This window comes from Physcomitrium patens, chromosome 9 (assembly GCF_059467195.1).
Source record: "Physcomitrium patens ecotype Gransden chromosome 9, ASM5946719v1, whole genome shotgun sequence".
Taxonomy (NCBI): domain Eukaryota; kingdom Viridiplantae; phylum Streptophyta; class Bryopsida; order Funariales; family Funariaceae; genus Physcomitrium; species Physcomitrium patens.
The window spans coordinates 9,071,630-9,090,407 of NC_143418.1; the positions used below are offsets into that span (position 1 = coordinate 9,071,630).

The following is an 18,778-nucleotide window of genomic DNA, read 5'->3' on the forward strand; positions in this document are numbered from 1 at the left end:
GACGAATCCTCGAAACTTGGAACATGTTCCATCAAACTTATCTGGAAGGCTAACTCGAGGCTCCTTATGTTGTAGAACTAGTGGTTCTTGTCGAACCTGAGGTAAAGTTGTTTCTCCAAGTGTCGAAATTTGAGGCTGGTGTAGTTTAGATTGTGCTATCTCAGATACTCCATCATTATGAAGCCTTGCCACCACTCCTTCAATCTCTGCAGTTCTTTGTGATAACGTAGCGAGGGCATTCATAATAGCATCTAACTTAGACTCCGAACTTTCTGTCATAGTAATGTCTTGACCTCCGGCCATTTTAAAACAAGGACAAAAATGACCCTATAAGAGGCAATATTGGTTTATAGGAGGGTAATCCACAACCTATAAAACGCCTTAAGAATTTAAAGAAGAGAAGTAATCCACTCTCTCCAAGAAGAATAAGACTCCAATATTGTAACAGAAGAAGTATCAGTTTAGAGGAGGGTAATCCGCAACCTCTAAAAAATGCTAGTATACATTCAAGTAGAGGGGTAATCCACACTCTACTAAGAAAGAACTAGCTCTGATATCTCAAGTAAGTGTAGTCTCGACAAACTGTCACGGATACAAAATACAAACTTGAAATCTAACAAGAAGTTCAAGAAGAAGTAGCAGAACTAGATTAAACAGATGAGTACAAGAACAACACCAGAAAGGTGAGCTAGAACTCCAAGAGATGTGTTGTCGAGACTGAAGAACTCTTCAGCCTCGATCCCTATATATACTCCTACTTAGGAAGCTTCTCGAGCTACTTCTATTAACTAGGAAGCTTCTAGAAGGTTCCAGAGGCTTCCTTTCTAGAAGGTTCTAGAAACTTCTCGAGCTACTTTTATTAACTAGGAAGCTTCTAGAAAGTTCCAGGGGATTCCTTTCTAGAAGCTTCTAGAAACTTCTCTTCTAGAAGGTTCCAGAGACTTCCTTTCTAGAAGCTTCTAGAAACTTCTCTCTAAAAGGTTCCAGAGGCTTCTCTTCTAGAAGGTTCCAGAGGCTTGTTTTCTAGAAGGTTCTAGAAACCTCTCTCTATAAAGTTCTAAGGAATATGTCCCTAACATAACCGCCTATTCCAACATCGCCAAGACCAATGTTCAAGACAACATACAGTTCGCCACACCCCAACTATGTCGGCAAGCAACGTGAATTCACATTCAGAGATAGAAGACATGCAAATTGATGCGGTACGTGTCAAATCTCTTACTCTAGAAGAAAAAAAGCGGCATATGGAGGAAGATCTATGCTTGTATTGCAGTGAAGAAGGCCACAAAGTTGGAAACTGCCCCAAGAAGCAAAATCGACGTATTATCAAGACTAGGGGTGCGTTTATTCAGGAAAACAAGGATGCCCAGCCACAATAGGAACTGTGTGGCTCGACAGTGAAATATCGCAACAACAACCAGGTTCCTTTCTTTCCGCTCAACCTGCCCTTTGTTTTACAATCCCTTTGCTTATTGGCCCTCAAAAACTGAGAACCTTAGCATTATTATATTCAGGAGCATCTGCTTGTTTCTTAGATGAAGAATTTGCAAAGCGTCATAAGATCCCTTTAGTACAAAAATCCAAACCTGTTCACGTTGAGATCATAGATGGATGACCTTTATTGTCTGGTAGTGTCACCCATGAATCAGAACCAATAGAAGTGACGTTTAAGGACCATAGTAGTCATATTATTTTCAATATTATTAGAACCCCATCAAATCCTGTTATTCTTGGTCTTTCCTGGTTAAAAAAACATAATCCCTCCATAGATTGGAAGTTGTGGAAGATGACCTTTCCCACAAAACCACCCAAGAGCAAGCCTAGTAGAAAACCCCGAATAGAGAAATCCTTATTTATTGGAGCAAGAGCGTTTATAAGATTGTCCAAGGGAGGCACACCATTTGTCATTTATGCGGTTCCAACTATTGGGGAGAAGATCTCGACAGCAAGTATACCGGAGCAATATAAGGATTTTAAAGACGTGTTTCAAAAGAAAAATACCGATATGCTACCGGAACACAGACCATATAATTGCGCCATAGACTTACAGGAAGGAGCACAATCGCCTTTTGGCCCAATCTACAATCTATCGCAGATGGAGTTCGCGGAGTTGCGGAAGTACATCGACGAGAATCTAGCCAAGAACTTCATCTGTCATTCAAAATCGTCAGCTGGAGCACCCATCTTATTTGTGAAGAAGAAAGATGGCTCGTTGCGGATGTGCTTGGACTATCGAGGCCTCAACAAGGTAACAAAGAAGAATCGTTACATGTTACCCTTGATTTCTGATCTCTTAGAACAACTTGGACGTGCAAGGATCTTTACAAAAATTGATCTAAGGGGAGCTTACAACCTCGTACGAATCAATGAAGGAGATAAGTGGAAGACAGCGTTCCATACAAGGTATGGCCATTTTGAGTATAATGTCATGCCCTTTGGTCTTACTAATGCTCAAACGGTCTTTAAACATATGATGAATGACATTTTCCGAGAGTACCTTGATGATTTTGTTGTCATCTATTTGGATGATATTTTGATATTCTCCAAAAATGAGGAAGAGCATGAAAAACACGTTCGTTTGGTATTGGAGAAACTACGCGAGCGAGGACTATATGTCAAGTTGGAGAAGTGTTTATTTCACTAAATAGAGATGGAGTTTCTGGAGTTCGTTGTGACTATAGAAGGCTTGAAGATGGACCCCAAGAAGGTGGAAGCAATCGTGTCCTGGGAGGTTCTGAAGACGGTTAGAGACGTACAATGCTTTCTTGGTTTTGCCAACTTCTATTGGATCTTTATCAAGAATTACTCTCAAGTTGCTGCTCCTCTCACTCGGTTGATATGCAAGGATAAGCTGGAATGGGGACCTCTAGCGGAGAAGGCGTTTTAAAATCTAAAGACCGCATTTACTACGAATCCAATCTTGGTACATCCAGACTTTACAAAGAACTTCTATTTAGAAATTGATGCTTTGGATTTTGCTTTGGAAGCTGTACTTTCACAAATGGAAGAAGACAAGAAGCTCCATCTGGTTGCATTCTATTCTCGAAAGTTCTCTGCTGCTGAAATCAATTATGAGATCCATGATAAGGAACTTCTTGCTATAGTAGATTCTTTCCAAGAATGGCGTCACTTTCTTGAAGGAGCTGCACATCTAGTGACCGTATACACAGATCACAAGAATTTGGAGTATTTCATATCGGCTCAAGTTTTAAATCGACGTCAAGTTCGATGGAGTATGTTGCTATCTAGGTTCGTTTTTATTATCACTTATCGACTTGGAAAGCAGCAAGGACTATCTGATGCCTTATTGAGGAGATCGTATCTTGTACCAAAGGCTGGAGAAGCAGCGTTTGATCAACAATGTATGACATTGTTGAAGCCAGAGCAATTTCAGCTTTGTGCTACTATTATGCCAATTGATGCTGACTTCCTGAATCAAGTACGTGCCGTAACCATTGAAGATTCAATAGCCATTGATATTAAGCAGCGTGCCAATGACGACAAGTTCAAGGTGGAAGGTGATCTTTTATACTTTGAAGAGCAGTTATATATCCCAAAAGGATCAGCACAACTCCGAGTTCTTCAATCTCGCCACGATTTTCCAGGTGCGGGACATTTTGGATTCAACAAGACCTTGGAGCTTATTTCTCAAGATTTTTGGTGGCTCCAAATGTAGAAGGATGTGAAAGATTTTGTCTTCTCCTGCGACATTTGTTGAAGATTCAAGAATCCTCGGCATCGCCCTTATGAACTCCTACAGCCATTGCCGATTCCACGTCGACAATGGTCTTCAATTTCCATTAAATCCATCACAGACTTGCCATCATCGAACTCATTTGACAACATCTTTGTCGTGGTAGATCGGCTTACAAAAATGGCAAACTTTGTCCCTTGCAAGAAGACATCATCTAGTGAAGTCACAGCAAGGCTCTTTTTCGATAATGTGTATCGATATCATGGACTACCAGATGATATCGTTTCAGATCGAGGAACCCAGTTCGTATCAAAGTTTTGGAGATCTTTCTTTGAGATACTGAAGGTGGATATCAAGCTTTCTTCGGCTTTTCATCCTCAAACTGACGATCAAACAGAACAGGTGAACCAAGTCTTGGATCAATACTTACGATGCAACATCAACTATCAACAAGACGATTGGACCACATATCTGCCGCTAGTCGAGTTTGCATCTAACAACACCCTCCATGCATCGACTCAATACACACCATTCTTTTTCAACTATGGGTATCATCCAAAGCTTGATTTATTGAGTCCATCAACAAATAACAATCCAGCAGCTGAAGGATTTGCGAAACAACTATCAGAGCTTCAAAATACGTTGAAGCTTCAATTACAATCCGCTCAAGAATCCTACAAGGCGTCTGTAGATAGATTTCGGAATCAAGCACCTACTTATAAAATTGGAGATAAAGCATGGCTTCTTCGACGGAATATTAAGACCAAGCGACTATGTGATAAGTTGGACTATTGGGACCATTTATCATCCAGAAGCAAATCAATTCAGTGGCGTACCGTTTGGAATTACCGGCTTCTATGAAGGTACATCCAGTCTTTCATGTTTCTTTGTTGGAGCCTTATCGAGAGTCATCTTTTTCTGGGAGAGTGCAATGTCGGCCTTCTAGTATTGAGATCGAGAACCACGAGGAATACGAGGTTGAAAAGGTGTTGGATTCTCGGCGAAGGTGGGGCAAGTTAGAGTATCTTGTTCATTGGTACGGCTACGACATTAATGAGAGAACGTGAGAGCCAGCTGAAAATCTCACCAATGCGCCGCAAAAGATATAGGAGTTTCATCAACAACATCCTCATAAACCTAAGTCGGTTCGACAATAGCTTCTTTCTGAAGCTTGCTCACCCAAGAATATAAGAAAGAGAGAGAGCACCACCAAAATTCGTAGTTGATGTAGTTATTTTCTCCAAGATAAAATAGAATTTTTTCACTAGCCATAGTTTGGTCATCTGATATGGATAGCCAAGAGACAGATACTATGCTAGTCAGATTATCTCAACCAACTAGTTCATGAAGGCGACCCCGAAATGAAGAACCACCTGCACCACGACGATGACGGAGGATACCAAGTAACCGATCACTGGTGATTGTAATTGAGTCCGAGTTTGCTTACGATGGTCAACCAGAAGGCATATTTGCAGGATAATTTCACAATGAAGACACGGAAGTTCATGCTTGGTCAGAAGTTGAAGGAGTGGGCCACTACCATTGGCTTCAAGGGCCGATGAACCACTTACCTCGTGAACAACAGTTGGAGTTCATAGCAGACGTTATGCGACAGATCTTCATTTTCTTGCGTTGGTACTGATTGACAATAACATTGCTTCTCAGAGACCTCGAAGCTAAAGGAGGGGGTGATGTTAGGGACATAGTCCTTAGAACCTTCTAGAGAGAAGTTTCTAGAACCTTCTAGAGATAAGTTTCTAGAACCTTCTAGAAGCAAGTCTCTGGAACCTTCTAAAAGCTTCCTAGTTGGTAGAAGTTGCTTGAGAAGCTTCCTAAATAGGAGTATATATTGGAATCGAGGCTGAAGAGTTCTTCAGTCTCGACAACACATCTCTTGGAGCTCTAGTTCACCTCTCTGGTGTTGTTCTTGTATTCATCTGATTAATCTAGTTCTTGCCAGTTCTTCTTGAACTTCTTGGTAGATATCAAGTCTGTATTCTTTGTCCGTGACATAGAGCTCTAAGAGATGTGTTGTCGAGACTCAAGAACTTTTCAGCCTCGATTCCAATATATATTCATATTTAGGAAGCTTCTCAAGCAACTTCTACCAACTAAGAAGCTTCTAGAAGGTTCCAGAGATTTGCTTCTAGAAGATTCTAGAAACTTATCTCTAGAAGGTTCTAAGGACTATGTTCCTAACATCTTCTACCAACTAGGAAGCTTCTCAAGCAATTTCCATCAATTAAGAAGCTTCTAGAAGGTTCTAGAGACTTGCTTCTAGAAGGTTCGAGAAACTTGTTTCTAGAAGGTTCTAAAGACTATGTCCCTAACATCACCTCCTCTTTTAGCTTCGAGGTCTCTGAGAAGCAATGTTGTTGTTAATCAGTACCAACGCAAGAAAATGAAGATCTGTCACATAATGTCTACTATGAACTCCAACTATTGTTTACAAGGCAAGTGGTTTATCTGCCCTTGAAGCCAACGGTACTGACCTACGCCTTTGACTTCTGACCAAGCATGAACTTCCGTGTCCTCATTGTGAAATTGTCCTGCAAACACGCCTTCTGGTTGACCATCGTAAGTAGGCTTGAGCTTAAATACAATCACCAATGATCGGTTACTCAGTATCCTCCATCATCATCACGGTATAGGTAATTCTTTATCTCCTAATCACCTTCGTGAGCTAGTTGGTTGAGATAATCTGACTGGCATAGTATCTATCTCTTGGCTATCCATATCAGAAGACCAAACTATGGCTATTGAAAAAAATCTACTTTATCTTGGAGAAAATAACTACATTTACTACGAATTTTGGTGGTGCTCTCTCCCTTTCTTATATTTTTGGGTGAGCAAGCTTCAGAAAGAAGTTATCGTCGAACTGGCTTAGGTTTATGAGGATGTTGTCGATGAAACTCCTATACCTTTTGCAGCGCATTGGCGAGATTTTCAGCTGGCTCCCACTTTCGTTCATTAATGCCGTAGCCGCATCAATGAACAAGATACTCCAACTTGCCCCACCTTTGCCGTGAATCCAACACCTTTTCAACCTCATATTTCTCATGGTTCTCGATCTCAATACTAGGTGGCCGATATTGCACTCTTCCAAAAAAAGACGACTCTCGATAAGGCTCCAACAAAGAAACATGAAAGACTGGATGTACCTTCATAGAAGCCGATAATTCAAAACGGTACGCCACTGAATTGATTTGCTTCTGGATGATAAATGGTCCCAACCTTCTATAGTACAACTTATCACATGGTCGCTTAGTCTTGATATTCTGTCCAAGAAGCCATGCTTTATCTCCAATTTTGAAAGTAGGTGCTTGATTCCGAAATCTATCTACAGACACCTTATAGGATTCTAGAGCGGATTATAATTGAAGCTTCAATGTATTTTGAAGCTCTGATAGTTGTTTCGCAAATCCTTCAGCTGCTGGATTGTTATTTGTTGACGGACTCAATAAATCAAGCTTTGGATGATACCCATAGTTGAAAAAGAATGGTGTGTATTGAGTCGATGCATGGAGGGTGTTGTTATATGCAAACTTGGCTAGCGACAGATATGTGGTCCAATCGTCTTGCTGATAATTGATGCTGCATCGTAAGTATTGTTCCAAGACTTTGTTCACCCGTTCCGTTTGGCCGTCAGTTTGAGGATGAAAAGTCGACGAAAGCTTAATATCCACCTTTAGTATCTCAAAGAAAGATCTCCAAAACTTTAATACGAACTGGATTCCTTGATTTGATACAATATCATCTGGTAGTCCATGATATCGATATCCATTATCGAGAAAGAACCTTGCTGTCACTTCACTGGACGATGTTTTCTTGCAAGGGACAAAATGTGCCATCTTTGTAAGCCGATCTACCATGATAAAGATGTTGTCAAATGAGTTCGATGATGGCAGGTCCATGATGAAGTCCATAGAAACTGAAGACCATGGTCGACGTGGAATCCACAATAGCTATAAGAGTCCATAAGGGCGATGCTGAGGATTCTTGGATCTTGAAGAGATGTCGCCGGAGAGGACAAAATCTTTCACATCTTTCCACATTTGGGGCCACCAAAAATCTCGAGAAATAAGCTCCAAGGTCTTGTTGAATCCAAAATGTCCTGCAGCTGGAAAATCGTGGCGAGATTGAAGAACTCGGAGTTGTGCTAGTCCTTTTGGGATATACAACCGCTCCTCAAAGTATAAAAGATCTCCCTCCACCTTGAACTTGTCGTCATTGGCATGCTGCTTAATATCAATGGCTATTGAATCTTCAATGGTCACGACACATACCTAATTCAAGAAGTCAGCATCAATTGGCATAATAGTAGCACAAAGCTGAAATTGCTCTGGCTTCAACAATGTCATACATTGTTGATCAAACGCTGCTTCTCCAGCCTTTGGTACAAGATACGATCTCCTCGATAAGGCATCAGATAGTCCTTACTGCTTTCTAGATCGATAAGTGATAACAAAATCGAACCTAAATAGCAACATACTCTATCGACCTTGACGTCAATTTGAAACTCGAGCCGACATGAAATACTCCAAATTCTTATGATCTGTGCATACGATCACTGGGTGTACAGCTCCTTCAAGAAAGTGACGCCATTCTTGAAAAGAATCCACTATAGCAAGAAGTTCCTTATCATGGATCTCATAATTGATTTCAGCAGCAGAGAACTTTCGAGAATAGAATGCAACCGGATGGAGCTTCTTGTCTTCTCCTATTTGTGAAAGTACAACTCCCAAAGCAAAATCCAAAGCATCAGTTTCTAAATAAAAGGCCTTTGTAAAGTCTGGATGTACCAAGATTGGAGTTGTAGTAAATGCGATTTTTAGGTCTTGAAATGCCTTCTCCGCTAGAGGTCCCCATTCCAGCTTATCCTTGCATGTCAACCGAGTGAAAGGAGCAGCAACTTGAGAGTAATTCTTGATGAAGATCCGATAAAAGTTGGCAAAACCAAGAAAGCATTATACGTCTCTAACCGTCTTCGGAACCTCCCAGGACACGATTGCTTCCACCTTCTTGGAGTCCATCTTTAAGCCTTCCGTAGTCTCAACGAACCCCAAAAACTCCATCTCTATTTGGTGAAATAAACACTTCTCCAACTTGGCATATAGTCCTTGCTCGCGTAGTTTCTCCAAGACCAAATGAACATGCTTTTCATGCTCTTCTTCATTTTTGGAGAATATCAAAATATCATCCAAATAGATGACAACAAAATCATCAAGGTGCTCTCGGAAAATGTCATTCATCATATGTTGAAAGACCGCTGGAACATTGGTAAGACCAAAGGACATGACATTATACTCAAAATGGCCATACCTTGTACGGAACGTTGTCTTCCACTCATCTCCTTCATTGATTCGTACGAGGTTGTAAGCTCCCCTTAGATCAATTTTTGTAAAGATCCTTATACGTCCAAGTTGTTCTAAGAGACCAGAAATCAAGGGTAACATGTAACGATTCTTCTTTGTTACCTTGTTGAGGCCTCGATAGTCCATGCACATCCGCAACGAGCCATCTTTCTTCTTCACAAATAAGATGGGTGCTCCAGCTGACAATTTTGAATGACGGATGAAGTTCTTGGCTAGATTTTCATCGATGTACTTCCGTAACTCTACGAACTCTGTCTGCGATAGATTGTAGATTGAGCCAAAAGGCGGTTGTGCTCCTTCTTGCAAGTCTATGGTGCAATCATATGGTTAATGTTCCAGTAGCATGTCGGCATTCTTCTTTTGAAACACGTCTTTAAAATCCTTATATTGCTCAGGTACACTTGCTGTTGAGATCTTCTCCCCGATAGCTGGAGCCGCATAAATGACAAACGATGTGCCTTCCTCAGACGATCTTATAAACGCTCTTGCTCCAATGAATAAGGATTTCTCTATTCGGGGTTTTCTACTAGGCTTGCTCTTGGGTGGTTTTGTGGGAAAGGTCATCTTTCGCAACCTCCAATCTATGGATGGGTTATGCTTTTTTAACTAGGAAAGACCAAGAATAACAGGATTTGATGGAGTTCCAATAATATTGAAAATAATATGACTATTATGGTTCTTAAACATCACTTTTGTAGGTTCTGATTCGTGGGTGATACTACTAGACAATAAAGATTGTCCATCTATGACCTCAACGTGAACAGATTTGGATTTTTGTACTAAAGGGATCTTATGATGCTTCATAAATTCTTCATCTAAGAAACAAGCAGATGCTCCTGAATCTAATAATACTAAGGTTCTCAGTTTTTGAGGGCCAATAAGCAAAGGGATTGTAAAGCAAAGGGCAGGTTGAGCGAAAAGAAAGGAACCTGGTTGTTGTTGCGATATTTCATTGTCCAGCCACATGGTTCCTATTGTGGCTGGGCATCCTTGTTTTTTTGAACAAACGCACCCCTAGTCTTGACAATACGTCGATTTTGCTTCTTGGGACAATTTTCAACTTTGTGGCCTTCTTCACTGCAATACAAGCATAGACCTTCCTCCATACGCTGCTTTCTTTCTTCTAAAGTAAGGGATTTGACACGTACCGCATCAATTTGCATGTCTTCTACCTCTGAATGTGAATTCACACTACTTGCTGACATAGTTGCGACGTGACAAATCGTATGTTGTCTTGAACATTGGTTTTGGTTACGTTGGAATAGGTGATTATCGTACTTCACAGCTTGGCTAATAGCTTCATTGAGCGTTTGCGGATCAGGAAGAGTTAACAGCAAATCCTTCACATCGTCCCTTAAATCCCAATAGAATTGACTCATCAACGCTTCTTCGTCCCAATTGATGTCGCATGCTAATTGCCTAAAATTCGATGCATAGACTGATGTAGAGCGCATCCCTTATCGTAGTGACCGGGTTTTTGTTGTAACCCATCGAACCTTATTGTGTTCACCAAATGCTTCCACAAACGCTTCCAAAAAGGTTTCAAAGTTCTTTAGTATGGACGATCGTTTCTCAAACAAAGAAGCAAACCTTGATAGAGCTTGCCCTGTAAGTAAGGTTCTAATAAGCCCAACACGTGACTCCTCCGTTGGATAGCGTTCGGGCTGTAAAACTGTTATCATCCTGATTTAGTTGACAAATCCTTGAAACTTGGAACGCGTACCATCGAACTTGTTTGGAAGGCTAACTCGGGGCTTCTTATGTTGTAGAACCAGCGGTGCTTGTCAAACCTGAGGCAAAGTTGCTTCTTCAAGTGCAGAAGTTTGAGGTTGGTGCAACCTAAATTGTACCATCCCAGATGCTCCATCATTATGAAGCCTTGCCATGACTCCTTCAATCTCTGCAGTTCTTTGCGATAATGTAGCAAGGGCATTCATGATAGCATCCAACTTGGACTTCGAACTTTCCATCATACTAATGTCTTGGCCTCCGACCATTCTAAGAGAAGGACAGAAATGACTCTACAAGAAGACAATATTGGTTTAGAGGAGGGTACTCCACAACCTCTAAAATGCCTTAAGAGCTTCAAAAAAAGGGGTAATCCACTCTCTCCAAGAAGAATAAGACTCTAATATTGTAACAAAAGAAGTATCAGTTTAGAAGAGGGTACTCCGCAACCTCTAAAATGCTAGTACACTTCCAAGCAGAGGGGTAATCCACACTCTAACGAGGAAGAAACTAGCTCTGATATTTGATGTGAGTGAAGTCTCGACAAACTGTCAAGGACACAGAAATACAGACTCGAGATCTAACAAGAAGTTCAAGAAGAACTGACAAGAATTAGATTAATCAGATGAATACAAGAACAACACCAGAGAGGTGAGCTAGAGCTCCAAGAGATGTGTTGTCGAGACTGAAGAACTCTTCAACCTCGATTCCAATATATACTCCTATTTAGGAAGCTTCTCAAGCAACTTCTACCAACTAGGAAGCTTCTAGAAGGTTCCAAAACTTGCTTCTAGAAGGTTCTAGAAACTTATTTCTAGAAAGTTCTAAGGACTATGTCCCTAACATCTTCTACCAACTAGGAAGCTTCTCAAGCAATTTCCATCAACTAAGAAGCTTCTAGAAGGTTCCAGAGACTTGCTTCTAGAAGGTTCTAGAAACTTGTCTCTAGAAGGTTCTAAGGACTATGTCCCTAACATCATGTCCAATTTGATCTCCCTATAAAATTAAAATCAATAGATTAGTATGATCATATTCATAACTATTCTATAATAATTAAAACCATTACAGATCACAAAAGCCTAATTTATAGATATTTTTGTAGGCATTCTTAGATAAATATATGATTATCATATATTTCTAATGTTAAATTACTTCAAAGATATAATTACAAAGAAAAAATAGAATGAAATAAGGATAAAAATTGAAGGTGGTGATATTAGTGAGTTGATTGTAGCTGATGCAAGATATATTGGTGATAAGAACTTACTTATGACTTAGCCTAGAATCCAACTTTCTAGACTATATGATGAATTTAAGTTTAAGCACTCATTAATATATATAGTAGTTGAGAATTTATTTAGAATTTTGAAAGAAATATGGAAGACTTTGAAAAATCCTATCACAAAACTTAATTTTAAAAGAATTCCTAGCTTGATCTTAACCTATTGTTTGCTTCATAATACTATCATTGACAAAAATGATCTCATTAATGAGTCTATTATTCTTTGAAGACACAATGACTTGAGATATAGACAATAAGTAATAAGAAATGTATTCCAAAGTAATAGTGAATAGCTGCAAATGGCAATTGCAAGACATTTGTATCAATTAAAATCAATGTGCTTCAATAAATAAAATTGCAAGACATTTGTATCAATTAAAATCAATGTGCTTCAATAAATAAAATTTGTGAGGGCCTAACATTACTTGAGGTTCAAACTTTATTTTTTAAATTAATCCTTGGACTTACACAAATATTTTTTTGCATCCTCAATTATGATCATGCTTTTCATTATTAAATTTTATTTTCAAAATGGTATCTTAATTAAAAATTGGATAATTTTTACAAAAATTACATGCAAAAAAAGTTTTCAAAACTTCATCCATAACTATTTATAAAAATTATATTTAAGGAATACAAAATACAAAATATAAAATATAAATGTGGTATAATATGTAAATTATATAGATGAGGAGGGTAAAAAAAATCCTCTCCATAAATATTGAGTGCAAGTACATCCCGAATCATGAAATTCTTCACTCCCTTACACATAGAAATACAAATTTTGAAATTGGGAGGACTTTGCCTTCAAGGATCATTGCATGCAGGCAAAGTCCAAGAATAACATTGCCGCTGGGGGAGGTCCTTACTTATCACTAACTAACTAGATGATGTAATGCCGGTTGTGTTTTGTTTGTGCTAACTAATTATTCAGATCACATTGAGACTTGAGAAGTTTTTCATAGAATTTCCATCTGTCGAGATTGACAATACGATCCGGGAGTTTATGTTTCCACAAGAGTAGTCTACAGAGTAGAACTGTGTGCACTGTGAATTTCGGGTCTTGAATTTGAGAAGAATAGCAGAGATATGTCTCAATTTTAAAAAAGAAATACATTGACAGTGCGAGGAAGACAGGTAGAAGGATTAGAACAGTGAGTTTAACAAATTTGCTGCAATGTCGAAGGGGTTATCAGTAAAAGAAAACTCTTCAATGAGACGGTGTCTTCACTTTGTGTAGATCGTACCCCGCCTCGATCAGCGCAGAGTAGATCTGAGGATATTCTACTATCAAGCGTTACAACCTTAGTGTGGAATACTGTACTTTATCTCACACCCAATCAAATAACATGGAATTTAAGAAATCAGAATTCAGTAAACCTTTGACTAAAATATATATGAACCATTCCATTTCATGAATTTTCACGGACACGAGCGATGAACGAAGCAGTCCTTTATTCTTGGACTTTGCCTGTGTACAATTGCACCTTTTTGATTAAGAGAATCAAGTTTATCTTTACACTCATAAGGGCAACAGAATGTACAAGTTTTACACGTGTCTGAATTCAATATCAGACTGAACAAGATGAATACAGTTTACACATTAGCGAGTTGCTTGGATTTAGAAAGTTTGGAAAATCGGTTCAAATCATTCTTTATCACACTTTCCACAATTGGTCCCACAGCCTGCACACGAAAAATACATTAGTTTAAAAACAATTCATGTGGACTCAAACGCATATTACAATTCCTTAAGAATCTCAAAGATATTGGTACAAATACAAAGCATTTAAGTACGTAACTGCGTGCGACACTGATAACTGCATAAGATGAAAATTGAGTGCAAAAGCTAAGATGTGGACACAACTCAGAAACTCAATAAACCCACCGTGCCAAGTGGAGCCATGATATCCGGCAACTCGTATGATATTGTTAACTGCGCAAAAACCAAACGAAACATGCCAGCTAGTTTCAGTAAGAAACACTAGAACATTATTCATAAATTTAGGATGTGTTTTCAATGACACAATAAGAAAACAAGCGAATGCAAATGGTAGAAGGTAACAGCTAGTGTTTGTGAAGACACGTCCAAAGTAAAAGGAAGGGCCTTTCAAGCAAAAGCTCACCTCTATTCTACACGCATTAGGCCCTTGAGGGTAAAATCGCACAGCTCCTCTGCATTCACAAAATTAATCATGTCAAGAAGAGACGAAGAAGTACGAACTGAATGCCTCCCACTGCATGCAAATATTATGTGCAAAATTGTTGAGTAATTTGCTAACTAACCTGTTGGGGAGACCATCCACTGAACGCCAGTGAATCATCTTGTGATGTATAGGCTGTAACATAGGAAAATAGACCAGACACTGTTAGTAGCCAGGTCGCACATCGATTCTTAAAAGCCAGTATCAGTTTTCTATCCCAAGAGTGTACTCGATTCGGGAGAGAAAGAAAAAAGAAAAAAAGAAAACACTTCTCTCTACGGGAAGATTGACGAAAACCAGTTAACAAATGAAACTCGGAGGAGGAAAGATCAAACACAGCAGTATAAACCACAAGAGTTTATAAAAACTTTATAATTTTTTTTAATAATGAATAAAAATGACACGCGATCTCACCTTCATATTTCGAGCCAACCACGAAAACTCAAAATCTCTGTTAAAAGCACGATATCGCAGTGTCCATTTTGAGAAATCTGGCTTCTGCTTTGACACCTGTGTACATCCGAACAGTGATGTAAAACTCTGGATGATGCAACACAGAGAGAAAGAAAACACATCTTTACTGCATAGATGTCTAAACCAAGCCTTGCGAGAATCAGAATTAAGTACTTTACCGTGACTTTGTCAATCCACTTCATCCAACGAGGAATCTTCTCGCGGTCGTTCCACAACTCCCATGCTTCTGCTACAGAGATGTCTGCATCCACACTTGCCCTACGCAGAGGCAATCAGGACGTTACGTACTCCTCATCCAACAGTAATTCTGATTGAATTTACAGGATAAACGTTTGCAGAACAAGCTGTTAAACAAAACCAGCTTGCACAAGTACTGAATTCACGACACCAGTCATAATCTAATTCGGCTAACTAGATGTGAATATAGCACCGTGAACACCAAAAACTGAATGAAGCAGAAAACAAGTAATTCATACTTGTTATCAAGCCAGGTGCCTGCACTCCACATGCTGCCATTACGACCTGTACGCCCTAACCCCAGTCCTCGACCAAAATGCTCACGTCTTGCCAATACTCTAGTCCCAAGTACCTCGTTACCCGAACCATTCAGATATCGTACAGCTTTGCACTTCGGCGATGGCCTGTTTCTATTAAATCGATCGAGTCTAGATAATCGAACTGGTGCAGACGAAGAAAGGCACTTCCCACTCAAAGCATGCTGACTAGAATTCACTGCACCAGAGGTGCTGCTGCATACATTTGCCTGTCTCAAACAAAGGGAGTTATTCATGGCTCCACTAACACGAAAAACTTAAAACAAAATTAACTGCTCCAGTGTTCGGCACTATATACGATCGCAGGCCTTTTTCTATATCGACACGTGGGAGAAGAAGAAGAAGAAGAAAAACCGCAATCGCAGCAAGCTCAATTCCCCGAAAACACAAAATCAGCCTCGTAGACACACCACACCACAATGCTTCCTCTCACTCTCACAGGCTCTCTGCTGGGCGGGGTTAAGGAGCCTGTTCAAAAGTAACGACGCGGCATCGACACCAGGAGAAGAGGAGCCGTAGGATGGGGGGACAGGGGGACGGTCAGATGGACGCCGCGTGGCCTAGTCGACGTCCAATGCTAGGGACGGGGGCGCTGGAGGCGCAGAGGCTGGACAGGTGACTGGTTCTAAAGGTTGCCCTTCCTCCCCCTTCCTCCTCCTCCCCCCCCCCCCCCCCCCGAGTTTCTGTTTTGGAGACATGAGGGCTGTGCTGCTGAGTGAGACACTCATACTCACTCACTATCTCCCCACCCCCCCTTTTTTTTTCTCATGATTACATAATTTTTTTAAAAAATACAAGTAAACTTGGACCCTTTGTGCATTGTTGGATAGTGACAGTTAATTTTTTTTTTTGATGAAAAAAAAAATGTCCATCTTTTTTGCATGATGCAATTAGAAAGTGTGGAGAATATTGTTTTTGGAATCATTTTTATTTTACAGCAAAAATAATCATGACATAAACACACAGAAAGCTATAGACAAGTTTCTTTTTTTCTTTTTTTCTTTTTTTTTCTTTTTTTTTGTAACTTCGATACAATTCTTTTTTTGAATTGAAAAAAAATAACAAATTAAAAAAAGAAAAAAACTAAATTTTTGAATGGATACAAGAAATTAATTTGTGATTACTGGAATGCATAATAAGATCAATACTATTCAAAATTGTGGGACTAATATACCTAGGATTAATTTTTTAGTATAAAAACAATTTTATGTCTTCAAATTAAATAAAAGAATATTCTTTCTCATAAAAAGTCTAAATTTTAGATATAAGATGAATGATGTTGGTTGAAACTAACTTTTAACATGATCATTTATATTGTTATTTTATATGAATTCAACATCAATGAAAATTATTTTTACATAGAAAAAACTAAATAATAATTTTGAAATGTTAACATGTATATATATGTGCATAACTATATATATTTGTACACACATTTACAAGCATATGTGTATAAAGAATCTAAATACAAATAAGATGAGTTATTTTGAAGATCTCAACCAATATTTTATGTTATGATTTGATTCAAAGTATTTGATATTCAATTTATAAGTAACAATATAATTAAACATTCTATTATATAAATAAAATTTTATAATTTAAAAATTATATATATTCATACATGTTAATTTTAATAATATAGATATATAAATTTAATTTTTTATAATTTTATTTAATTTTAAGTAAATAAGTAAGTAAAATATATATAAGAATAATAAATTATTATTATTACATCTATTCTAATATCTCTATAACAAATCTTGTATTTGTGATCTCAACAACAAATATTCTACCTAGTCGTAAATTTAATGACATCTTCTAATACTTAATATTATACATTCTTTTCTTTTATTAAATTTCTTTTACTAACACTACTTTTGTAAAAATATGGTTGTTTTAAGCTCTTCCACATACATCAAATCTATTGTAGTAATATTTTTAAAATTCTCTCTAAAACCACCTATTTTACATACATTATTTGTAATCACACATAATAAAAATATTGTATCTCTACTATCTCTTATTTTTTCAACATTACTAAAATTTTTGTAATCAATTGTTTTACTATCCCAAATATATTGATAATTATCTAAATAATATGAATAGATAGAAATAGATGAAATTAAATTAATTTAATAATATCTTATAAATAAACTTCCTAAAAGCTTCATAGACATGGTTTCACTTTTATGCATGTTATTGATAGGTCAAAAACTTTGCAAATAAGTTAGTCACTTATAGTGACTCAAAAAATTATTTCAATGTTGACATATTTTAGAAAAAATGGTATATTACAGATGAATTGTAGTGAATAATGATAAATGGTTTGTATAGCAAATAAAATACTCTTTTATAGCTATCAAATGAGCTCAGGTTAAAAAGAATCCATCAAGTAATTGTGGAGCTATGACCAATCCAATTTAAAACACTATTGAAATATTTTTTTGAGTGTAGTGTCTAATTACATATTAGTATTATGTAAGACCTCTTTTGGCCTTAATAATTTCTTCTAACCTCCTAAGTATAATTTCTATTAACTTTTGGTATAAAAATACTTTAATATTATTCAATTTGGTAGCTATTTTTTCCTATAATTTCTAAACTCCTTTTGGTTTTATCTTCCAACTGTTGAGCTGGCATTTGAGGTGCTCTCAAAGATGTTTAATAGGATTAAGATCAAGAGACTCAGCAAACTAATCTATTATTTTAATTCCATGATGATCAAACCACTTCCATGCTAATTTTGAGTTATGCTTGGGATTGTTATCTTGTTAAAAAATCACCTCTTTCTTAGAAATGCCAAATTCTTCAATACTAAGGAGCAAGTTTTTTTCAAGAATTTCTACAAATTGCTTAGCATCCATCCTCTCCTCAACCTCTGCCATCCTCTCAACTCTATTCCATTCTATACAACCTCATACCGTTATATTTCTATCCTCATGCTTAACTATCTCTTAAATCTTTTTATCAAGCAAGAACTCATCGTTTTGTTTCCATACCCACTTTCTGCCATATGATCCAAATTTGTTGATTTTTGTTTCATCTGACTAAATATCCCTCTTCCAATCCTCTACAATCCATTCCTTGTACTTCAGAGCAAAATCCAAGTGTTGTTTCTAATGGCAGATAGATAATACTAGCTTTATTTTCTTCACCACGGCTTTCATATTCCATTTCTTGAAAATATTTTGATGGTTTGGATTGACACAAGATTACTGATAATATTGTTAAGATTTTTAGCAACCTCAATAGCATTTTCAGCCTTCTCAATGTTGATTTAGCAAATAATTGTTTTTTCATCTACTACAATGAACTTCTTTGATTTGCCTAATTTAAGCTTCTTCCTATTAAAAGTGATCTTTTTTGTTAACCTAAAAATAGTAGCTTTATTGCAACTAAGTTCAAAAGCAATTTGGCCATAAGATTTTTGAGAATAAAGAAGAGCAAAGGTAATGTTGTCTTAGAGA

The 18,778-nt window shown here is 37.8% G+C and overlaps 1 protein-coding gene across 1 annotated transcript; it reads right to left on the minus strand.

The window, feature by feature from the left end:
• Positions 1–13,517: 13,517 nt before the first annotated feature.
• On the minus strand, positions 13,518–15,748 carry LOC112286450 (uncharacterized). Its single transcript, XM_024528347.3, has 7 exons — positions 15,234–15,748; positions 14,916–15,015; positions 14,698–14,793; positions 14,366–14,418; positions 14,206–14,254; positions 13,968–14,015; positions 13,518–13,765 (listed from the first exon to the last, which is right to left on the minus strand). Exons 1-7 carry the CDS (start codon positions 15,545–15,547, stop codon positions 13,676–13,678), a joined length of 750 nt encoding a protein of 249 aa, XP_024384115.1. The 5' UTR covers positions 15,548–15,748; the 3' UTR covers positions 13,518–13,675.
• Positions 15,749–18,778: the final 3,030 nt, after the last annotated feature.

What these genes read in the sequence shown, in the direction of transcription:
- LOC112286450 (XM_024528347.3), bottom strand. Translation starts at nt 15,547, where the DNA reads ATGAATAACTCCCTTTGTTTGAGACAGGCAAATGTATGCAGCAGCACC. An exon ending in GGTTGGCTCGAAATATGAAG is followed by an intron (nt 14,419 to 14,697) that starts GTGAGATCGCGT and finishes CCTATGTTACAG; the next exon opens with CCTATACATCACAAGATGAT. An exon ending in CTAATGCGTGTAGAATAGAG is followed by an intron (nt 14,016 to 14,205) that starts GTGAGCTTTTGC and finishes GTTTTTGCGCAG; the next exon opens with TTAACAATATCATACGAGTT.